General features: G+C 39.7%; 1 protein-coding gene across 3 annotated transcripts; it reads right to left on the minus strand.

The window, feature by feature from the left end:
- Nucleotides 1–427: 427 nt before the first annotated feature.
- LOC102232629 (hepatocyte growth factor-like) lies at nucleotides 428–23,207 on the minus strand. Of its 3 annotated transcripts, none has more exons than XM_023350659.1 (18): nucleotides 22,964–23,207; nucleotides 18,827–18,986; nucleotides 18,561–18,673; nucleotides 17,882–17,996; nucleotides 13,477–13,619; nucleotides 13,176–13,296; nucleotides 12,889–13,007; nucleotides 9,541–9,712; nucleotides 9,297–9,430; nucleotides 7,914–8,007; nucleotides 6,680–6,819; nucleotides 5,254–5,286; nucleotides 4,949–5,057; nucleotides 4,785–4,862; nucleotides 4,555–4,692; nucleotides 3,590–3,696; nucleotides 3,337–3,470; nucleotides 428–3,133 (listed from the first exon to the last, which is right to left on the minus strand). In XM_023350659.1, the coding sequence occupies exons 1-18, from the start codon at nucleotides 23,025–23,027 to the stop codon at nucleotides 2,957–2,959; spliced, it is 2,151 nt and encodes a 716-aa protein (XP_023206427.1). In that variant the 5' UTR covers nucleotides 23,028–23,207; the 3' UTR covers nucleotides 428–2,956. The 3 variants fall into 3 exon arrangements, with proteins under 3 accessions (XP_023206427.1, XP_014326831.1, XP_023206428.1); XM_014471345.2 differs by having other exon boundaries at nucleotides 9,297–9,448; XM_023350660.1 differs by lacking the exon at nucleotides 428–3,133 and having other exon boundaries at nucleotides 3,358–3,470; nucleotides 3,613–3,696; nucleotides 9,297–9,448.
- Between the last annotated feature and the right edge of the window lie 979 nt (nucleotides 23,208–24,186).

Consider the following 24,186-nt stretch of genomic DNA (forward strand, 5'->3'; position numbering starts at 1 on the left):
GTATTTTTATCAATGTTTAGCATGGCAGAGTCTCAGTACCTGTCCACTGTCTTTCATGCAAGAAATCCCTAGAATACCATTTTAAAACCTCCACTGATGATTTGGCACAAATATTAAGCTTAAATCTGGAGCACAAAGCATTTCTTATCTCATGTTGAGCAACCCCAAAGTTAGCTGAAAAGCTCATCCAGAGTGAACTCCACACCACTTAAGCCAACGATCTCCACATTTGTTATCCCAACGTTTCTGAGGACGTAATAATTTATCTCCTCGACTAGTTGTATGGATAACCCCTGCTGCTGCAGCCACTCAAGAATATTCATCATACACAAGGAGCTTGCTTCTCTCAGCGGGAGAAAGTCACGACCACCAAAAGCAGAATGAATGGAATTATACGAACGAAAACATGCAAAGGCAGAGAAACGGGTCACTGTAAAACTGTTTATTACAAATAGGAATATAAAGGGATACAAAAATCTGAAAAATATCATGATACAAAAGAAATAGCAGCTGTATTTTATGAGTGTGCTGTTCACAAAATATACAACTCATATCTACATATTTACATTACATTAGGCTGAATTAAATAACAGTTGCAACACATTCAGGACATAGTCAGAACAAAACTCCCATGGAAATAAAAACATTTGACATTTGGTTTCAAAGACATAAACTTAACCAACAAAGGTCTGTTTTTGCATAGTAATCTGAAAAGAAGCAAAACGTTACAATAGAAAACGAGAAAGAAAACAAGAAAAGAAAGTCCTGAAATGTTCTTGTCCATTTTAGAAGTTTAGCTCATTTGTAATGAACTGAAATGAGGTGGAAAGTGGCTCTTTGGTTTGTTGAATCAAGGTCGAAAGCTGGAACTCATGGAGACCACATGCTTGAGATAGCAGGATAACAGCACAACGTGGTTTGTTTTTGCATAGTAGAGAAAGCTCTCACTATGCAAACCTTTTTTCAGCCACATTTCAGCAGCTGATGAGCCATCTCTGTCTTTTAGTGAAGTCCGAGCGAACCGTATATTTGTTTTCTTCACATTTCACCAAGCTTCCCAACTTCTTTGATACCATGTTTGTAATATAACCCACAAAGTAAGCATACCATCAAATTATGAACCCAATTATGACAATTTTCGTCCTCTCAGTTAAAAAAATAAATATAAATTACTACATTATACTAAGTATTAAAAAAAAAATATTCCACACAATCAGAAGTTCAAAGAAGCCTATCCAACGATACTAAATGAACCGACAATAATCCAGATCTATAAGACCTATAAAAATTTACACAACGTCAGGAAAAACAAATAAATCTGCAGGTCTGTACACACAGTCACTTTTTACATCAAAGAAGAAAACATGTTCTACTGACCACACACAGCCCACCAGGGGCCACAGTTCCCTCCAAACTGGATACCAAACAGCCATGTTATATTTGGCATGGCTCTTCTCTCTCTCTCATGCTACAAATATTAGCATAAGATCTGGAGCAGTTTGCTCAGTCCTACTTAGACTCTCTCTCTAGGGGGGGGGAAGCCAACAGTTACAGTTAACTGGGGAAAAGGTAGTTCAGCTACTGGACGCAATTAAAACTGCCAGGTTGGCCACAGTTGCTGCTGTTGTGTATTCGATGTACTCATATTAACGATGTATCCAAAGTCCAATTTTTCTAACTCTGTTGGACCTACAGTCAGACAGGTTTGGCTTCATAAACCATCTGACTTACTTATTTTCTCATAGTGAGTCTACAAGGAATTTTCTAATGACATTTTCATGCTTACGTTTTCATTCTTTTAGCCGTTTCCACAGTTGCCTCCTTGATGCTTTTAACACTGAAACAACTAACAGCTGTGATATATGCAAAGTACCTGACAACCAGAGCAGATGAGTGCATTTATAAACTAGACTGGAGGCCAAAAGTGCCACAATAAAATAAATAATTTGACAGATAAATATTTACGAATGTGTGTTTAGAAATAAACCATAATAAATACACTAAAACTTTAATCTATCATGCAAATATGTTGCTACGGATCATTACCATGGCTCCTAGGTTCAGATTGCCTAACTGCAGACCAATCTTGTTCGCTATAAGACTGCTAAAAACCGTGATCGATTTTTTCGGGTAAAAATTAAACAATCCAAAAAAAATTATGTTGAATTGCAACACAGGACTATCAAATCATTAAACAAATGCTGAAATAGTTACATTTATATTCCTAGTATAGGATTAATTCAAATTATCCTAATTAATTGCAAATTTTATAAAACAATAAAACTACAGATTTATGTATTTATAATATTCTTCCACATTGATTTAAATTATCACTTATTTATTTGAAGATAAAGAGAAAGACAGAGAGAAAGAGATAGATAATTTTGTTTAATATATTTCTCATAGTTTAACTTAGACATATGTGATTATCTAATTGCTGTATTGTGGAACTTTTGGCCCTCAGCGTTATTTCATCTTTCCCGTACATAATTTTAATTTTTTTAAGTAAAAAAAGCACAATTTGTAGCCCAGCTAAACAAATTGAAAGAAACACAGAAATCCCAGTCGAAGAGGAGCTACCTTAACTGGTAGCCACCAAAGAAACCAGGTTCAAGTAAAATTCCAGGACATAAGGTCACCATCTGATTCACAAAACGTCTTTTGTGTTGCCTTATTTGCATGATTTCAGAAATTCTGAACATGTCGCAACAAGGACGCGTGCCACCTATGTGCTAAAGTAGTCGCAAACACAAGCGCAGAATGTCTGGAATTTTAAGGTGGGGACATTCCATCTTTTAAATCTGAGCTCCAACAGAGTGGCTACTCTCCCAAAGGTAGTTATCCCTCATTGCTTGGTACAGCTTGAACAGGACATGCGATGCTTCCTGGTCCCGATTGCCTCTTCATCGGCAGCCTCGTGTAGTGTCCACAACAGGACTCTTCCCATACCGACCCATCAGTTCCTCGGCAAACTGGGGTAAAGTCTAAATACTTTGTAAATCCACTCTGAATAGAAGGCAACATTGACAAACAGGGCAGGCTGGGCAGAGGCACATTTTGTCCTTGGGATGCTCACACCGACAATAACTTTTCGTTGATGCTCCTGGCAAACCAGCGGGCCGCCATAATCTCTCTGAAATTAAATGACGCAGACACAAACAGTAAGTCGACACTTCTAATAATGAACCTCTTCTACAACTAAATTGAGCCTAAAATGTGCTAAACTCTGATTTGACACACTTCACATAACATCTCTATAAAATCCATTACAAAAAAGTACATTTAAACAAGAACACTGTTTCAGTCACACAAAGCAGACACACTGTTGACACTCACTTCGCATACGCCTTCACCTATGTTGCCTCCAGCACATATTCTGCTCTTCTCTGCGTCCCCTTTGATCTGTGAGCACATTTCATTGTCGACCATGGGCATCGTCACGGAGTTCAGAGCTTCATCAAGGCCTGTATCTGAACAGAGACCGAGCTACAGTCAGTGATTTAATAAATACTGTAAGGTATAAATAGTTGAGCTTCAACAGCCTTAAACTTTGAAAGGGTGATGGAGTTAAGGTGAAGGAAGGCAGTACTTTTTGTTTCCCCCCATCCGTACATGGTGCAGTTGGTGCCTTCAGCAATGTGACACTCTTTTACCGGGAGATGAATCGTCGATGCACCGTCAGACACCGGGGCAGGACTGAAACAAACATAATGGTAATTTATAAGCAAGCAATCTGAGGATGAAGATGTACATTTCTGTGAAATAATATCAAGGATAATTTCAAAAACAACTTCCAAACAATGGTTTCATTTATGAAGGGAAAAAAAAACAACCTTAAATCATCCTGGCTTTATGTGAAAATGTAATTACCCCCTAAACCTAGAAACTATTAAGCAACAACAAATGCTATCACAGATGTATGATAAATGGAAATGGAGTGTTTTACATTCCAGAAGAGGAATTTTGGCCAACTATTTATTGCAGGATTGTTATAATCCAGCCACAATTAAGATTTCAAAGGTGAATTTGCTGATTCGGTTCTTATCCCACTGCATAACCTAAACTTAAGGTCAAACTAATGGCTGGACATTCTCTTTCAGGATTTTCTAGTAGAGAGTAGAAGTTATGGTTCAGTCAAGTACACCAAATTGTTCAGGTTCTGACGCAGCAAGCACATCATTTCACTACAACCAACAAGTTTTACCAACTTTTTCTCAAACTCCACATTTATTAGTACCCAAACCTTCCAGAAAATTCCACTTTTGTCAATTTACAGGATATTTTCACCAAAAGCTTTGGTGAAAATATTTTTTACATATTTCTGCTGGGCCCCATGTTCTTTTTAGTCACCATTCGTTTCGACCCTGGAACATGATGCTATTTTTGCCCAGCACTTTTCAACTTGTTGAGGCATGGACACTGACCCTGTCTAAGGCAAGTGAGGCCTCAGACAAAACAGAAATTTTCTGGAGACCCAAACTGAGCAAGTAGCATGTTGATAGTTAATATATTTTAACAGATAAATGGAAACGTCATTGCTGGCTGGGTACTTACTTCTCTAGTTTCAACATAACCAGATTGGATCCTTCAGGGCCACATATCAGGCGAGAAATCCCCAATCTAGGACGGTTTGAAGACTCATTCAGGTGACGCAGCCCGACTTGAATGCTGTAATCCTTGAGATCTGGAACACTGACAAGGAGAGCCAAAAAATCCGGTAAGACACAGAGAAAACCATGGTATGCTTGATTATTTGGGGAAAGTACCAGAAAATAGATCATTACCAGGACGTGAAGCACTGCTCGTAGGTGGTCAAGACCCAGTCCTCCCTGATCAGTGATCCACCACACCGATGAAGCTTCCTAAGACAATTTGCAAAAATAATTTATGACTTGGCAAATCTTCGCAAACTGTGAGAATGTTCCGTAAAACAAAGAAACTGACTTACTTTCTTTGAATGCTCACAACCCAGCCGCCATCTGTTCCTTGCACTTCATGTCCTCCGACTATTCTGGTGTTTATATGTACAAAGCATGATATCTTGGGCCTCGTTAGATCTATATAAGGAGATATTTTGATAATGTTTACTATAGCTTCAAAAGATCAACCATGAAATATGATTTGTTTAGCCAGGTAAATGAACACAGAAGGGTCAGATCTAAAGAATTACAAGGAAAAGAGAGGAGATCAGAGATAGGACGCCAAGGAGGAGGATTAGACTAGTGAGGGCAGATGAGCAAAATGGATACTTACTGTTTGGTTGAGGAGCCACTGTTGGTGATTCGCCTAATATAAGAAAATCATAACAGTAAGAACAGACCTCACAGCAGCAGGGAACATCAGAAAATGGCAGGCTTTATAAAGACTTATCTGCACGTCTGAATCATTGTTAGAGGCTTTGACAGCAAACACTGCGGATAAATTTGTTCAAGACCTAAAAACCTCATGGAGGACATGTTTTACATTATGGAAATCATTATGCAGTCGTTCATAAGAGGTTCTTCAGAGCACCAAGATTGAAACCAGCCACAGAAAATGTTGGATCCAGGAACTAGTGTTGTTTTCTTTTTTTTTTTTTAAATAAAAGACTGGCAGTCGGGTTCACCATCTGTTAGCTGTTTGGGCAATGTGTATTATCTGCCAGACAAAACCACAGCTTAAGGATCACACAAGACATCAGACAATATGGAAAAGAGAAGTGCTATTATTGTGCTCTGTTGTGGTTCCAAAAGTTTGTCAAGCTAAATTATTTTATTTATTGCACCACACCTCAACACCAGCACAATCTTCCAGTCAGTGTGGCTAAAGCATCCTGAAATACTGGTTTAAACTTGAGGATTAGCTGTAAAACAAACACTTTTATGTTTGATAAGTCTCCTTCCAACAAGGCCAGTAAAGTTTTGATAACTGAATGACACTTCTGAGATGCTTGAGAAAAAACAGCAAACATTAAGAAGCCAGTTAGCTTAGCACAGCACCAAAAACAGGAAAGAAAAAGAGACACAAATTATTTCTGGCTATTTATTAGCATTATGCTAATCATCAAAGCCAATACTTTTGACTTGTTTCTCAAAAACTACTTTATATATGTAGTGTTTAGTAGCTTAGCAGAAAGAAAGGAATATGTAGGCAAAAACCTAGCTTGGTTACGTCTATGGCCACAGATTGCTTTATTTGCAATATATCTCAGTTTGCTTTGCTAAATAGCATAATATTCTATAAAATATTCTATTTATATGTGTGGTACCTAGCAACAAAAAGTGAAAAGACTTGTCTTAGAACAGACAAGTTCTGACTTGTTCCATAGACAGTTATTTCTTGAAAAGTTGGTTAAACTTTGGTACAAACACACAAGACTTCCTTGTCTTGTGTGTTTGTACTAAACACACAAGACAAGGAAAAAAAACAAGGTAGCTTTCTCCATCAACAAATTATGTCCCCACCAACCAAAAAAGGATGCTAATAATAGTAACCGTCAGTGGTAATTATTTACCTTCTGAAGCTTTCTGAAAGACAGATTGTGGGTTTTACATCTGCTTCAGTATTAATCCTGTTGTTTATGCAACACCTGGAAACAGGTGCATCAGCTGGGCCTCTTAAAGTTTATGAAAACAGAAGCGTCCAGGTTCTGCAGTTCCTGAAATCTTGTTTCATATGTTAAAGCGCTTTATTGACTCACATTGCTTCAGCTTGCAGTAGTCCCAGACCAAGCGGTTATTTGGACTCGTGTAACACCAGGGGCCATGTTTGTCTCGGTCTGGATTCCGGCAGTAGTTCCTCTCCAGCCCTACGTGGGATATTGTAGAGTGAGAATCCCCACTGTAAGACACACAAATATAGGTTCTCATATTGCATTTGTTATCATGTGCACAGTGTAACAGAGAGCTAACACTGGGTCACATCATGAAGATTAATACACACCCTCTCGCTCTAAAAATAACCAAGTATGTGTATACTGCACATAGAGCTGCGCTGTCACGCACATACAGTAGATTCACACTGTAAGCAATCCCATTATGCCTGGAAAGTTTGGCTCTGGGTTTCTTATAGTGCAATGAATCCTCTGCCTTCGCTGCACAGAGCACATAGAAGGAAACAGAGTTTTCTGAAGGGTGCTCAAGGGAGTATGAAAGTATGCAGTCTAAGCATTCAGCAGGGCTCAGACCAACAGGAGCCACAACCTCTATGGAACGATTTGGTTGTACTCTTGGTAGGAATTCACATCTAATCATGAGTCTTTTCGCCACTTGGCTGTACAAGAATTAAATGCAATCTTCTCAAATATCCAAAATACCCTTGAAAAGTAATTACGAGGTAGGGGTTTGGACACACAGGCACAAAAATGATGCCAAGCGAAGGGCAACAATTTGTCAGGGGGTGAAGATAATTCCACTTCCCAGGAGAATGTTAAACAAGCTGTAGCTCTCAGCAGTTTTCCCTGGGATGACCCTTAACCTTGAGCAGGGTAGACTTGCTGGCTGCAGTGGATGCGAGGGAGCTGATTGGCTTTGATCTGTTCTCCTCAGAAAGCACTTCCTCGGGTCAGGGGTCGGTTCTGGAACATGTCCATCTGTCTGTGCCATTCTGGCTTTTAAAATTCTTGTAAATTAAGTAAATCCAACAGCCTTACTTCAGCATAAAGCAACAGGTCCTAAAATGGGCAATGTCTTAGTCAGCGTGGGTCACTTGGGGAGGACCCCAGAGTTTCCTCTCATCAGTAAACTGAATAATAATTAGACCTGGTACTAACCCCCAAGGCACCCCGATTTCCTTTCACTGTTTGTTTTCACTGCTTTGCTTCATTAATATTAAAGAGATTTTCACAAAGTGATGGGAACTGAACTGTCAACACTTACCCAGTAAAAACAAAAAATGTCTGTATTGCCATGGCAACAAAAACAAGTTCTCTTTACCTGTTTATATAAGGTGCCCAGTCTGCACAGGGAATTCCTGATCGAGTTGTCGATAAGGCTCCTCGGTACATCTCTCCTTTGTCTTCATAACAATCTGGGCAGGAGTGAGGTTAAGTTATTTTGCAAAATCTCATTAAAAATTCGCCACAGTGCCAAGGACAACAGAGTCATGCAGTTTCGCAAACACCTGAATATCTACATAGCATAGAAGCATAATCATGCATTTGCAAAGAGAAACAAAAACACATTCCCCTCTTGTGGCTTGGAGCAGTTTGGCGTTGATGACAGCCTGTGTAACTATTGCTCCCCACATATAACAGAACATTTAAACTTCATTTATACTATGTCTGTTCTAAAACAGAGGGCTCGTAGTAAATGTCATGTGTGGTCCTCTGAAATACAAAGCAGGGGAACATGGGAAATGACAGCGAGCGCTGTTGCCAAAGTCTAGTGTTTTTGTTCTCCTGTGAAATGGAATTCATTGGGCAGCGTGCTGCCAAGGGGCTCAGTCCTGTGAGAGTGATATAGAAACGTCTGAGTAATTTAGCAAAAACATGACATGTGTCTTTAAGCATCTGCGGTTTAGTATTTGAATTATGTTCTCTAAGGAAGAATGCCGGGTTTTCTCTACAAATTACAAGACACTTGTTATTTGTTGCTTCTGATGTTCATGAAAAAGATTTTGTCTGCCACGTATTTAAAAAACTTGTTTCTTATTTGAATACATCATTGCTTAAACCAGGAAGGCTAAAAACAACAGCATGTAAAATGCTCTTAGTAAACTTGAACTTCACATTTCTGTCCCTAGCTATCTTTACCCGACTGTTTCAAACATTTGGTGTAGATTGTTCTACAGGAGTTTAGGCCTGAAACAATTAATTGGATTAATTGTGATAAATCGATTACTGAAATAATCGTCAACTAATTTAGTAATTGATTAATTGTTAAATGGAGTACATTGACACAAAAAAAATGAGATTGACTGAAAAAACAGCTTAATCAGAGCAGTAATTAAGTCAAAATTCATAATAATAACAATGAAAAAAATATCTGTAAATATGTTTTAGCCAAAAGTCCTCAAGCAGCATACTTTTAGTTTCACCCAGTTCAAGTTTTATTGCATTTTAGGCAATAAAGTGTTTATTTTCTTATTTAAAATAAAACTAAACTATTTATTTATTTGCTTCTTTAATATACTTATAATATTGTTTAATAAAGGCTTAGTTTACTAAAATAATCATTAGTTGCAGCCCAACAATAGTTTTGTTTTGAGTGAAAGCTGAAAGCTCAATTGTCTAATGGTTGCTTCTTAGAAACTTTCAAATTTTCAATGAAGTTTAGATAATGGACAAAAGAAAAAGGGATTAAAACCTACATATTTACCTATTTTTGGTGTGGCTTCTGCATCACATCTGGGGATGTGGGTGCACTTTGCAATCCTCTGGTTAGGGTCTGTGGTGAAGCACCATGGGTAATCTGCTCCATCGGGGTTGCGGCAGTAATTTTCCCGAAGGTCTCTGTAACAAACACATCGGCTACAATTTAAATGACGATGCTGATGACTGTATCGTTGACAGTTATTTGGTTATTTGGTTTCAACACTTCTGCTTTTCTTCCCATCGCTCACTTGCATTTGAAGTTCACAGGAAGAAATGAGTGGTTGTGGGGGAACTGGGAGTCCCACTGCTGACATGTCACACCCTCTGGAGTGACGTTCATCGTCCCGCGGTAATTTGTGCCGTCCTGCTGGATGCAGGACGTTGTTGTGTTGACATCGATTTCCTCACTGTGATCTGAGTCTGCAAGAGAAAAATGTTGCAGTGAGGGGAGCCATGAGAAAGATGAGAAAGTCACTAGCTGGATCCTAACCGAAGAATGAGGGAGGAAGAAAAGGAGGAAGCTGTTAATCCTCTAAAAAATGTGTCATGTTTAATGTAGAGACAGATGATCAAAAACAGTAGAACTCCCTCCATGCTGCTATTGGCATAGGAAAACGCTCACTGTGTTCACAACAGTGGTGCCACATATTCTTGCACACAGGGATTTCCACAAGGATTAATTATTCAATTTGCCTAAAATAGCACTCTTACTGTTGCAAAATAACATCTTCTAAAATATATTATTAGTTGTTAATTTCTTGGGTAAAAGAGAAGCCATCCACAGGATCTTCTAAAAGTATTTGTGTGCCTTAGACCTTTCAACATTTTGTCAAGTCTCATCTCTGGCAAAACTTGAAAAAACGATTTTCACAGACTCTAATTTGAGTTGAGCTATTTTGCAAAGAATGGGCAAACCCTTCAGGCCAGAAGTCTTCAACTCCATGACTCGAGGTCTAGTGTCCAAAACTTTTAGATGTGCCTCTGCTTCAACACACCCCAGTCAAATAATGAGATCATCAGCAAGACTCTGGAGACCACGGCTGCATACGGAGGAGGTACAGTAATTCAGGCATTTGAGTCAGGTGTGTTGGACAAGGGACACGCCTAAAAGCTGAAGGACATTGACCCTTGAGGTCAAGTCTTGAAGACCGCTGGTTTAGCCCATCAATGTACAAATCTGATAGAAACACATTCCAAAAGACCTGCAGCTGGAATTGCAGTGAAATGTTGTACACAGTATCGGTCCAGAGAGGGTGAACAACAATGACGTATCTACAATCTTAATGCAATACATCAAAGTTTGCTTTGTAATTTGACTAAATTGAAGCAGTTTCAGGGGTTACAAATGCCTTTGCACCGTTACCAGTCAGCTTTGAGCCACTTCAACCATCAGCAAACTATTTCAAACATTTTCAGATGGAATTCAACTTTCAGCAGTGCAGGGCTAGTGGCACTTCTCCCCTCTGGAACCCTGTCTTTGTTTCTTTAGCCTTTGACAGATGAGAAGAGGGAAGATGGAGGAGGAACGGGAATGTTTTGAGGCAGAAACGGAAAGGCCGTTGGAAGAGAGGGATTCTTTGGATTGATGTAACGCATGCCAGTGTCTGTGTGCTCCGCACAGTACAGGTCAGTGGTTTTTATCTCACTGAGGGCAGGCATTGAGGGATGCACACATCTGGACAAATGAAGAACCTCCGCCCTCACTGTAAATCACAAGCTGTACTGTAAAGTGCATGCGTGTGTGTGAGCGTGTGTTTGACGGAGAGAGAAATACATTGCATGTGTTTAGAGGATGCGCACAGCAGAGCATTTTGACAAAAGAAAGAAAGAATTTGCTAATGACGTGAACGTTTATTCCCTGCCTCTATTACCTCTGAAGACCAAATGCTGTCAAAGGTACAAATCAAACTCAAAGCCAAATGTAATGTGAGTCAAGTGAAGTTATATTATTCACCTCTACCCTAATAATGTGTGTCAGGTGTGTAACAACTGAAGGTCTTGAAGGGTTTCTCCAAAATTATTTCCATTTACTTTTTGATGAAACACCATTTCCAACAGATCTATTCTCAATTTGTGCGTTGATTAAAGACGACAGAGCTCTGCCTGAGACGTCAGGAAGTCCAAAGTCTCCGACTGCTGTTAAGTAAGGTTGAAGTCTAGTGTCTGTGAGGGCCGTGGCATATGATTCACATCATTTTCATGTTCATCACACCATTCGCTGACCCCCTGAGCCCCGGGAGGAAGCATCTGCAATCGCTTTCCTCCTTTCACATTAAATTGTCTCTAAATGTTGTGATTCAAACCCAACGTTCATGCCACTAACAACTACTGTCCCCTTTCAGAGCCTACATTGCCGTGCGAGCCTCTTCATGTCTGCTGGACATTCTCACATTTTGTCATGTGAAAACCACAAAATTCGGTGTATTTTGGGGGTGATTTTCAGTGACACATCAACACAAGGTAGTGCGCTATTATGAAGGGGGGAAAAAGTGACACATGGTTCAGGCTGCCTGAGTCAATACTTAGTAGGACCTCTTTTTTGTGTTGCAGCTACAGCTGCAAGTCTTTATATGTCTATGTAAACTTTGTACATCGTGAAAATGAAATCATTGCTCCATCTACTTCCCTGACAGCTCTAAGTGACTTCCCTGTACTTGTTGAAGAGCAGCATTCCCACAGCGTGCAGTCGCTGATACCGTGTGTCACTGAGACTATGGTGTACTGTGGATAGATGATGTATGCTTTTTTTTTTTAGGTTTTGATGGCTCTAGTGGCCTTTATTTGAAAGTAGTTCGACAGAAAACAGGTTAATGAGAGAGGGGGGGCAGACATGCGGCAAATGTCGCTATGCCGGGAATCGAACCTGCGACCACCGCCACGAGGACTAAGGCCTCAAAATGTGGGTCATGCTTTGCCCCTGCGCCACCACATCACCCCAGATGTCATTTGCTTTTAACAGCTTGTGGCAAACTGCAAATAGAGTCTCTTCTGACCTGTCAACACTTGCTAATTTCTCATTATGGCCAAATTATGAAGAAATGCCTCTTCACTAAGTCTTCACTAATTAGGGGCTATATAGGGCTATGTCACAAAATGTTAAAAAAGTTCAATGGGTATTTATGCCTTTATAGAAGACCGTGTGAAGCATTTTGGTACAGTGGCCTTCATTGTCACTGTCCAATTTTCAATCTCTTTATTCAGGCAGATGATCCCAGTAACAAACAACATATTTGCTTTTTCCTTGTTGAGGTGGAAGGATCTTAAACCAAACACCACATTAAACGACGACTTCCAAGACTTCTCAAGGGGGAATTATATCTTCAGACAACCACCAAAACCACTGAAGTTCTTGCATGCAACAACTTCAATGATAAAACCTGCTGGTGATACAAACCCCCCCAAAAAAGGACTATGTCTACTGAGTCCTTTAACAGTTTCACAATTGTGTGACACATTGTTTGAAGGTTAGGAGCATGAAAGATGTTAAGAAGAATCTAGTCATAAATCAGAGCAAAAACAATCAGTTGGTCTTGTCACGCTTTCTTTGAAGACTTTAGTCAACAAAGCTCCCAGCTGGAGATATAAAACACCCTTACCACACATGGTAATGTTGCAGTACTCCCACGGAGTTCTGGGATCCATGGTGTAGCACCAGGGCCGCAGACGGTTATTTGGGTTACGACAATAGTTGTCCCTTAAGTCTTTATCTCGATACCTGCAGGGAGAAAGTGAAAAGAGGGAAAAAAGGAAGTCGGGTGGGAAGTAAGTCATAACAACTGGTGAGGTCTACCTCTCCTGAGCATTAGCGTCATTTATTCAAGCATCTGTCATGGGTGTGTGCTGGTGTCTGTGAGAAAGATCAACGCTGTGGATTTCAACTTACTTTTTGGGCTGGAACGGGTGTACATGAGGCCATTTTGAGTCCCACCTCTGGCATTCCTTGCCGCTTTCAGTTTGGTCCACTTTGCCTCGATAATCCTCCCCATTGCACCTCATGCAAACTTCTGCCAACAAAGAAACAACAATTATCAAAACGTTGTTTCCCCTTCTCACGAAAGCAAACAAAACCTAAGGCATTGAGAAAGCAATAAACTACGCAAACATTAATTAAACTCTTGAGCGCCTCTCGACTTTGGCTTTACTTAAACTGAAACGTTTTGTCCACAGAGGAGATTTCGTCTTACCCTGTGAACACTGTGGTATGCCACACTCCTCAGCTCGTACATTGGGGTCTGTGGTGTAGCACCACGGACCACCAGGATCGTTGTTGGGATTCCGGCAGAAGTTTTCCCTCAGGTCTTGCATTGGGTACCTGTCTGGGTAAAACCTAAGGAGGCACAGATAGACATCGCTGAAGGTGTTAACCGATAGCATGAGCCGTAAAAATAAATTTGCAGGAGTGCTTGCACGCTTGCTTGTAGCAGCCGTGTTTTTAGTATCACTGGCCTACAAGTGCGGTCCATAACAACTCAAATAAATTCAAAGGGAAACTTAATGATGTTATATGCATAACTCTGTGAAATTCAAGCACCTGCAGTCTGAGCGGGCTACGTTTTCTTTACATCCTGGAATGATCTCTCATAGCAATCAAATGCAAACCAAGTCATCAATATGTCTCTCTTCTCCATGTTAGCACCTTTTGCATAATCACATTACTAATTGCAACCATTTCCAGACTCTGTGATGTGTGAAGCAGCTCGAATGTCACAGCACGGTAACCAGCAGCAGCAGCGCAGAGTTACGCTACGGGCCAGTTGGAGCAGCCTGAGCAGCTCCTCCGCTGGCCACCTTTGAGCGCATTTAAAGGTAATCCTTCTCTGTCAACTGTTACACCAAATTAGTGTCAAGGAAAGTGTTAGAAATAAAAATAGCATCCCGTGCAAACATGGTGTAGAAAAGAAGGGGTGATAAAGAATCCCCCCCACACCCTAAGCCAAATGGACAGTGCGTAAAATTCATCTTCTCCTACGGCAGGATGATAAAAACCTGACACGTCAACACTCCCTGATTCATGCAGACCACAAGACAGTGACTGACGACAGAGGAAGCTTCAGACTCACTTTACCAAAGAAAAGCGATATAAAACGACTGAATAAGAACTGACACGGAAAGCGTGAGAAAATGTCGAAAATCTTGTCCAACGAGTAACATCAGAAAAAAACAGAAAGTTCTTCCTTCTGAAACTTGTTTAAACACTTCCTTGTAGACCTATTGTATGGTTTCTGTAAGGCTCTTGCAAAGTTTCACTGATCATGCACATCATTCCATCTAATAATGGACGTAAACTTAGTCATTTAACTTAGCAAATAAAACGAGTGTGACAGTGAAAATGGACAAAAACCATTCAACCTCACGGTCATGCCTCCATCCTCCATCCTACGTTCTCATTTATGCATGTTACTAAAACGAAACACTTGTTTCAAAACAGCATGAATCTTTGCTTAGGGCCAAAGATCACATCTGTTTTGTGTAACTCACAAACTTAGCACACTGTAGGACTCTATCAGAATTGCTGTGTTGTTAATTTAGAAATGGAATCATGATTTTTCCCACTTAAGTAAAAGTTTAGGGAGAACAAAAAAGGCTGCAGCATGGGAGCAAGTTAGCTGTAATGATGTTTTGCTAACAGATGTTGGCCAGTTATTCATCATTTTGCCAGAATCTGTTCCCATTGGAGTGCAGTCAGACACTATGCACACATGCTTCCTTCTTTGAGCCAACAACACATATTGGCTTGATTTTGGATAACACCGAAGATGAAATCTGGGCCTGAAGTAACTGCTGCAAAATGTCTGAACAGAATTTACAACAAACTCTGTATTTCAGGTGAACCAATGATTTCAGTGGGAGAAAAGAACTCCCTGAAAGTTTTTCTAACCTTTTTGTATATGCACAAATAAAATTACAAAACAATCTAGAAATTCAGGATACAAACCAAAGCACTTAAACTAAATATTCATGCCATTTTTTAAAATGATAAAATAGGGAAAAAAATTGCAAAAAATGACTGACCAACTGTTGCTAGGCAAGTCATGTTCAGTAAGATTTTCTTAGCTCAATTAACTATTGCACCCACTGTTTCATTCACATTAAAAAAATGTATAGAAGAATTTTAATGCTTATTGAAATTACATAGAATAGTATAATTTTTCACTTACTCTTAACTGAAAAATTTCCCAGAGCAAACACATTCTGCCATCTTTAGCATTGTTTGGCTAATATCAACTGTCAACTGAATCTATAGCATATTCCCCAACAACGCATAAATGAAGTCTACCTACAAACACTTTTAAAGCTCACAAACATTTACTAAAACTCCCTATGTTTTCTTTTCATTGAAAATATTAGAAGGGCAAGCATCTTTTACCAGCTTTAGCTTTGCTACACTATCATTAGCAAAGAAAAGCTAGAACTGGCAAAATATTCACCATATTGTCTTGGAAGACCTACAATGTCTGCCTATAAACACTTAAGCCTCATTAAAATGAACCATCTCTGATTTTTTGTTTAAGATGCTGTGCATAAAAAAAACAAACAAGCTCTCTGTTTTTACAACATTATAAAATCTTCTTTCAACCAAACGGATGCTTGTGCATTGATCACACTTTGCTTCGCAGTGCTCTATAATTGGCAACATTCACACGCAACGTCTCTTTTTAAAGTTCAAAATATTATAAAACTCATTTCACTAATTTGTGGATCTCCACAAACGAGAGGGCTAAATCAGCCTCAAGTTCTCATGTAAAACAAGAAGGAGGTGCACATTCTCCATGCTTGACTGGCCGACACTGCTTTCAGCTTCAAGCCTCAAACACAGACAACAGGTGGAAGTTCCACTCCTTGACGGGTACCTCTTGAGAAAATACTTCCTGCCCGCCACCTTAATAAGCCAAGCATGAAAATAATAGTTACCTGAACCTCAAATGGCACATTGTTCTTTGGGGTGGTAATTCTCACACAGCAGGACAGTCCCATTTTAGGTAAGCCCACAGTGGTACTAAATCTCCCTTCAGTTAATCTCTTATTTGAACATTTGACATTAGAGGTCCACTTCTATTTGAGTAGAGCACGGAGACCATGTGTCAAATAAACGATGACAAAGGTTTCCTTATGTTAACCACTGCTTGTGGAAAGTGATGACAGGACTGGGGCAGTGCAGAACAGGAGAGGAGTCACACTGCAATCTGTTTTAATTGTGAGCAAACCTGTGTATTCTCTCTAGTAACTCAGTGAACTTAGCTGGACACAAGACAAAAAAATGACTTCAGTCTATAAATCTTTGCGCCTTCTTTATTTTATTCTGCTCTGCTTCTATTATTCACTCTGCACCTCTTCAAACTGTTATTACCCCCTCTCCCAAATCCCCTCTCTGCCACAGTTAAAATGTCTTGTAACTAATGAGCGCCGCTAATGAGAAGCTGGCAAAGATCCATCTCTGCAAAGTCACTCATCTTGCCCTATTGTAGAAAAAACATCTCTGGGATACACCTGATGGCCTCTGGTGCAGCAGAGTAGAAAAAACAAAAAAACAAGTCAGCGGGGAGGACATCCCTACATGTGTTGAAAGAAATCTGACTTAACTCTGGATAAACGTTCAACGGTCTCTGAGCCTCCACCTTCCCTTAACCCCCGAGGTGGAAGGGGATGAACCGAGCAACAATAAATCAGATACTGAGGTCTGTTCAGTATCAGGCACAGAGAAAAATACAAGAAGCATCCTGGAAGAAGCTGGAAGTCTAAAAAAAAAAGACGGGAGCTTTGAAGCTTTTTGGATTTAATCTACAGGAATTTAGCGAGAGGAAGTGTATGATCAACACAATGTCTGGTGAGCAAGGAACCAGAACTTTTTATGAAACATTCACACTAAATAATTGGTAATTCACTAAAAATAATAGCAGTGAAAGCGTATTTTCCCCCACAGAGATTTCTTATTTTGCTTTTGTGTCCTACATGTTTTAAATTAAATAGACAAAAATATCCAAAGCAGAAACAAAATACAGTTTTCAAATAAAAAAAAATGTATCTATTACAGAAACAAGCCTGTCAAACCAACAGAGAAAGAGAACTGACAAGAACAGTGAAAAAGTTTACCAATTATCGAAGAAGAGTATAAAGAAGATAATTCAGACTGACATGAGTGAAACATTAAGGAATGTGTCTCATACTACATCTGGTATCAAATGAGCGCAGCATTAAACAGACCATTACACAAACAGTCAAACATGGAGGTTTTAGTGCGATGATAATTTTTGCTTCCAACCAGGAACATCATGAAGGGAAACGAGAATTATGCCCGAAAACCCTCCAGCGTGGCTGAATAAAAATAATTCTGAGAAGAAGAATGGGCCAAAGTTTTCTCTAATATTATGAAAGTTTCACTGCCAGGTATCAGAAACACTCGACAACAGTTGTTCAGGGTAGTTGCTCATGGCAGGTTAGCATTAGCATTAACATTCTTGATAATCTGAAACATCTAAGTGTGACAAAACACACTTGGATGTTTCTTTAGCAAAAGCTAACAAGGCACTGTTTGATTTAAACACAGCAGCATGACCTTCTGTTAGGCTCCAGGATAAAAGGAGGACTTACGTGTGTTCATTGATGTTATTATCAGACCAAGCTTGGCAAGTGATGTTTGACTTCGTCCAAGATCTCCTCCCTCTGTAGTTGTCCTTGGTGCCGCTGATGCACTCTCTAATATATTCTGAGAGAACAAAAGGCACAGGAGACGTCGGAAAACATCAGGTTTTGAATGTTCTGTCATTGTGCCAAGTTTGTACAGGTGCCAAAAGGTTAAACTGCCATGTACTGATTGAGACATAGTTGCCCAAGTATAGGTCACAAGGAAATATTTCTCCTGAGAGCATTTAGTCATCTCAAGTCCCAGAAGTTCATTAAATGTCACAGGAGGGAGCGTTTGTAAATTCCGCAATAAATTCTAAAGTGATAGATTCAACAGCTTACATTTTAGGCAAAGCTCTCATGTTTGGTGAAAGCAAGCAACGTTTTTTTTTTTTTTTTTTTTTTTAATTTATGTTCCACTTAAGCCTAGACGTTTAAGCACTGGCTTCCCTCACGAGAGTGAGTCAACTGTTGGGCGTAAAGAGATTCATGTCTTCTGAAAATGTCAACAGGGAAAGCAAACACCTTAGACTTAACGAGCCAACACACATGTGTCACCACTACAAACAACTTGAGCAAATCCTTCGCTCCTCCACCGTTCTCATGAGAAAAACACCAACGTGCCTCTGAAAACGATAACATTTACCTTTTTTTTCGCATAAAGTGAAGTTGATGTTGGCCTGCTTCTGCGCACCGTGGGTGAAACGGTCAAAAGGAAGCAAGTAGCATTTCCTGTTGGCCTTCTGAAAGTTGAAAGCTCTGCAGACACACACAGGGGAAGCAGTTGAAAGATGACCACATGATAAACAACAAAAAATATGTAAATACAACCAGTCGCTGCGTGGAACCGGGATGCAGGGAAATCAAGTGAATTCAGAGAAAAGACGAAAAAAAGAAGAAGCTGTGACTCACCTGCAAATGAAGTTTTTCTTCTTGCATTTTCGCGCGCAGTGTTCTTGTGAGCGGCTATTTTGTACCACTGGAGTCTGAGGACAGTCTGTGCAAATCAGCATGTGGTTCTCACTCTTTTCATACTTCTGTAAAGACTGACGACGAGGTTTTTGACAGCAACCTAAAACGTACAGAGATGTGATTTTTATAAGAATTTGTTTCCTAAAAGAGCTTATTCAAAAACTTACAGGGTGCTTTCAGAAACTGGGCTTATATTTTTAGGAGAAATTTAAGGAGTTACATTCTCAAAAACTTCCAGGTATTTGCGTTGATATTTAGAGATTACTTTCCTAAATGTAGTGATACTTTCCCAAAAGGTATCCAGTAAGTTCCAGGAAACTAACAACTGATAAGCAACTGATAAGTAAGTTCCACGGATGTTTCAGGAAAGTTTCATGAAGTACCTAAACAAAATCTTAAAGAACAACAAGTAATGAAAGTTTCAGGGAATGTAGGCATTAAGTCAGCTAATAGCTAACAGCTGATTTAATCAATTAGCTGACATTAAGTCAGCTAGTGTCTGACTTAATCCTGAAAATTACTGGAAAGTTTCAGAAGTATTTGCTGTACTATTTAGTGCAGCAACAAACTTTAGCTAATTACGGTCGCACCTCTTAATACCGGAGGAACATTTGTTATTTAAAATGTCAGTCAACTCAAATGAACTCCAAAGGGTTGCAGGTATTTTTTAAAAACAAGTCTGAACTTCTGCATTGTTTATTTTATCACCACCCAAAATACCTTATCACTTTCAACTGTGTGACTCAAAAGGTTCCGCGTTAACGGTTATTGCCTCACTGCACATTGTGCAATCTTTCCTGTGACATTCTGCAGCTTGTTCGGCACATTTCAGAAGACTCATTCATCAAATTTTCAGTAGCAATTTTGCAGCAAACCTTTGGCACAACAGCAAAGGCAATGTTGATTTCAAAAGTGGCTAGCAAATTCCTGTCAGAGCCGATTCTTTTTAGAATTGCACTTTGCCATTCGGTGCCGTGTTCTCCAGCAGACAGTCAAGGAAACGGCTTCATGTTTGCATTTTTTTGGAAGCAGCAGACGTCTAATCCCTTCTATCCCAGCTGGTTTACAGAGAATGTCAGAGAAACAAAAGTGAAATGTTCTCAGGGATGAAAGCCCTGTTCAAAAAGCATGTGTGCATCCAAAGCTAAATTATCTTGAGCTGTGAGGACTGACAAAGGAAAGTGACACCTGTCAACAAGTTTATATGCTGCACTGGATACCCTCATGAAAGCAGATCTCATATTTTACTGGCTGAGGTCTTCTCCTCCCCACTCCAATTCTGTCATATTTGGCACGGTTCAGTTTTAAGTTACTGATGTATTTATGAGTTATCACAACTCCTACGGAAAGCAATTTCATAATCTTGCATTCATGATTTTGTAAGCTTTGGTAAAGACTTATAAGAAGTCCTGCTGTTTAACAATGCGGACTTTTCGTTTATTTCTTTTTATATTGAGCAACCAGAACTTTCATTCAGTGACCCTGCTTGCCAGAGAAACTTTGAATTTCTAATAAAAAGATACATTTTTATGCATGATGCTTAATGTATAGCCTCTCCGCTTTTGGAAATGCAAGAAAAAGAAAAAAGAAAACACAGTGTGTGTGGAAAATGAACCGTCAAGCTGTCGGCAGAGCAAATGGACCCATTATATTTCTTTCTTGCCTTATTTATAGAGCTTTGTTGAAAGGAGTTTCTTTGGAAGAAGCACATCAAAAGAGAAGTCTATCATTGCAAAAATGTGGCACAATGCACATGGGATCACGGAGGGTTCAGAAATAGGGCAGCATCATATTTTAGAACGAACATTTTGTGACACGAATCATTCATTTTTACCTGTTCTGGAAAAGAGAAAAAAGTTCTTCCTTTAGCCGGATTGAGTTCTGCCGCAACTGTAGTTTCCTAGTGCTCTCAGGCACCTTTAAACTTTAAGTTTGTAATTAAAGGCAAGTGCGACATAAATCATCCAGGAAAATCTTTTGCTACCGAGTTACAGCCGCATGCCCCCGTGCCAAGACCCAACACAAGACGCTGTGTGTGTACTTAGGATTCTGTAAACTGTGGACCGTTTAGAGGCTTGTCGTGGTTGAAAATGGTTTTAGGGGAGGACATGTTATTAATGTTTGGGCTCCACTGGACCACATCTGGCAGTCATCACCGTGTTGTTCCAGCCCTGATGTCTGGCCAGGCCGCTCAATTAGATTTCACTTAGTCTCTTCCTCTCCTTGCACTCAGACCCCTGCTATCTCCACATATCTCACAAGTATTTTGTTGAAGCATGAGGATAAGGATAAAGGGTGCTTGGAGGGGTGGGGAGCGAGAGCGACGGGATTTAATGGGAAGAGGCAGCCGTATTAGACGAAACAGGTTCGAATTTACATTTGAAGAAACGTGGATGGGGAGGGAATGGTGGAGGACTGAAACTTTTACTTTAAGCTGGAGATCGTTTGACTGAACCAGTCCACCACATGAATATGGCTTGGATGGCAGTTTACTCTCCTTCCTTGTTAAAAGGTGAAGCTCCGCCCCCTGCCTCAACCACTTTCCATCCCCAATTGTGCACAACTGCCTTCTTTTCAGCTAAAAAAAAAAAATAAAAATCTTCCCATCAAGTCACACCAGTTCTTATGTGGCTGCTAAAGAAAAGTAACTCCTCACCATGACGCTGCCACCACCATTTTTCACTGTATAAATGCTGCGTTGAATAAGATGTTTACTGTTCATTTTCTTCCACACACACTGCATTGCAATTAGGCTAAATAGTTTAGTTTTGGTCCAATCTGATCAGAGAACATTCCACCACATGTTGCCTACAAAGCTCGCAACAATCCCAAATGAACTTATAGAAACACCTGCTCAGCTTGGAGTAGGATTGTACGCACATCAATTTCCTGGTTTTGATTCTAACTTGGATTCAGGGATGAATTTTGACTATTCCAACACAATGATGACCTGCATCATTTCAGATAGCTCTGACTGTGTGTTAAGGCGAGTCTGGAAGGTGAATCTCCAGCAGGGCAATTCCTCCAGGATTACCCTGCATCTGATCAGCTTCCCTGAGCCACAGCCTGGTGGTTCCACCACCATGTTTCACCGTGCGCGATGTACATCAATTCTCCTACGTTCAAAAATGATTTGCCTCCATGGATGACAACATTTTTGTGGCCGTTTCAAAAACGTTCACTTTCCAGGCGCATTGCCATACAAGAAAAACAGGAAAGCAGCAGGTTAGGGGCTCTGTCTGGGAATTAAGCAGACAATACATCTGTTTTGGAGGTGCAAATGTGCTGGAGTATCGAGCAGCCAGATGTTAACCCCCCTCCACCCCAGTCCACCACACACACTCACTCCCTGCTTTGTAATGCCTTGCTTCTAGATCTGTTTCACACATCTTTCTATCTAGATGCACAAACACCCCGGTCCTGGGTGCACATTTTTACTGTTCCCACCTCTGGTGCGGTCAAAGGTCAGGGTCAACACCCCTAGAGGTGGTAACTACAGACACGGTGCTTTACTTGTTGACCTTTTTGGCTGGACAGATGTGAGCTGGGACAAGCGTTCAGATAACCAATAATTTACACCTGGCTCATTTGGATACATTTAATTGAAGGCGGGTGCAGTGGTAAATCACAACATGTCTCAGGCATCTTCTCTGCAGCTCAGTGTCAGACTGTTTAATGTTTAATGATGAACTGTTTAAAAATCTTTGAGGGGAAAGTTGTAAAATCAGCTGATCCGCTATCAATGCTGTCAATTTGTTTGCAGTTTAAGCTTTTTGCCAATTGAAATGTTAAGAAATTTCATAGTTGAAACAGCTTAAATTATTAGCTGCTCAGTTTCATTTGAAGTAAAATTGTACAAAGTTGTTTAAAAAAATCGTTTCTTCCATTTTCAAAGGAAAATAACGAGCAACTTTCAGATATTTGAATTTTTTTGCCAAATATTTGACTTTTTTTGTACATTTATGACATGAATGTGAAATTAAAAATGCACTTCATGCCATCTGTAGTTTTGTTTGTTTTTTCTAATTTTAAAAACAAATCCAACATCCAACAGAATCCAAGCTTCACAATTCTTACCTGTATCCACAAAAACCACCATAACGCACACCAAAACCTGGTAAATCCACACGTTTGCACTCATGGTTGGATCCAGACTTTTAGGGATCAGAGTTAGAATCCTGATCAACAGAGCAACTGACACGGCTGCCGGTTCAAGTCCACAGAGAGACTGATGATCTGCAGGAGACTCGCCTTCCTCACACGGATGCTACTTTCCCCCTCAGAAGCCACACACGTCCTCGGTTCAACCCCTTTTCGCCAAAGTTTGTAAGCACCCCCCACCCGCACCATGCTCTCCTCTTTGCCTCACCGCTGTCAAAGTCTTCACGCTACAGCACGCTGTTTCCGGAAAATATTTTCAAAATAAAACCAAAATGTTTTTTGTTTTTTTTTCTTTCCGAACTTTTTGCAAAATCTGATGACAGTTCCGGTCTGAACTTTACATACACCCAGAAGGCTGAATGTGATTTATTTGAGTTTTATTATTTTTAAGTGGTTATTTTTTTTTCTGGGTCGAGTGAAAACACTTTTTTTTTTTTTTTAAACATTTGTGTCCAAAATGTTACATTCTAATATAGTTAAATATACACCCAGGGTCGCTTAATCACACCTTGCTGGTATCAAGGCTCTTACTGCTTTCAGTACTACCTTAACTTTTTTATGGCATAGATTTAACAAGTTCTCAGAAACATTCTGTGGTCTTGGCCTATAATATCACACAGTTGCTGCAGACTTCTTGACTGCACATCCATGAATCAGATGTAGTAAAATTTATCTTGGGAAAGTGAAAATGAGAAATTGAGGAAAATCTTGCACTTCACTCCAGAAAATAGAGTTGGGAATATTATACATTTATATATATTAATAAATTGACCCTATGTGAGTTACAAAAAAGTAATTACAATAAATGGTATGTATATCTTAATCCTGCTTTTACAATGCTTTAAAGTTGTTGCATGGTGTAGTGTCATTCCACCATATAGAAATGATCATTAATTGTCCTAAATGAATATGCCATGAATGCATTTAAACTTTTGACTGACCTGTGGCTTCACTTGTTTAGCATTCGTGTGCCGTCACATCTTTTCAAGGTATAATGTGACTTTTTAGATGGGACTCGGTGAATCTGAGAAAGTTCATTCACCTTGTTGGACTGTAGCAAAGTTGACAAGTAGTAAAGTTGTCTTGTAAGAGTTTATTGATCCAGAAACAATTGGAAGCCTGTGTTTAATTTGGCTTTG

This window comes from Xiphophorus maculatus, chromosome 17, assembly GCF_002775205.1.
Source record: "Xiphophorus maculatus strain JP 163 A chromosome 17, X_maculatus-5.0-male, whole genome shotgun sequence".
NCBI classification, from domain to species: domain Eukaryota; kingdom Metazoa; phylum Chordata; class Actinopteri; order Cyprinodontiformes; family Poeciliidae; genus Xiphophorus; species Xiphophorus maculatus.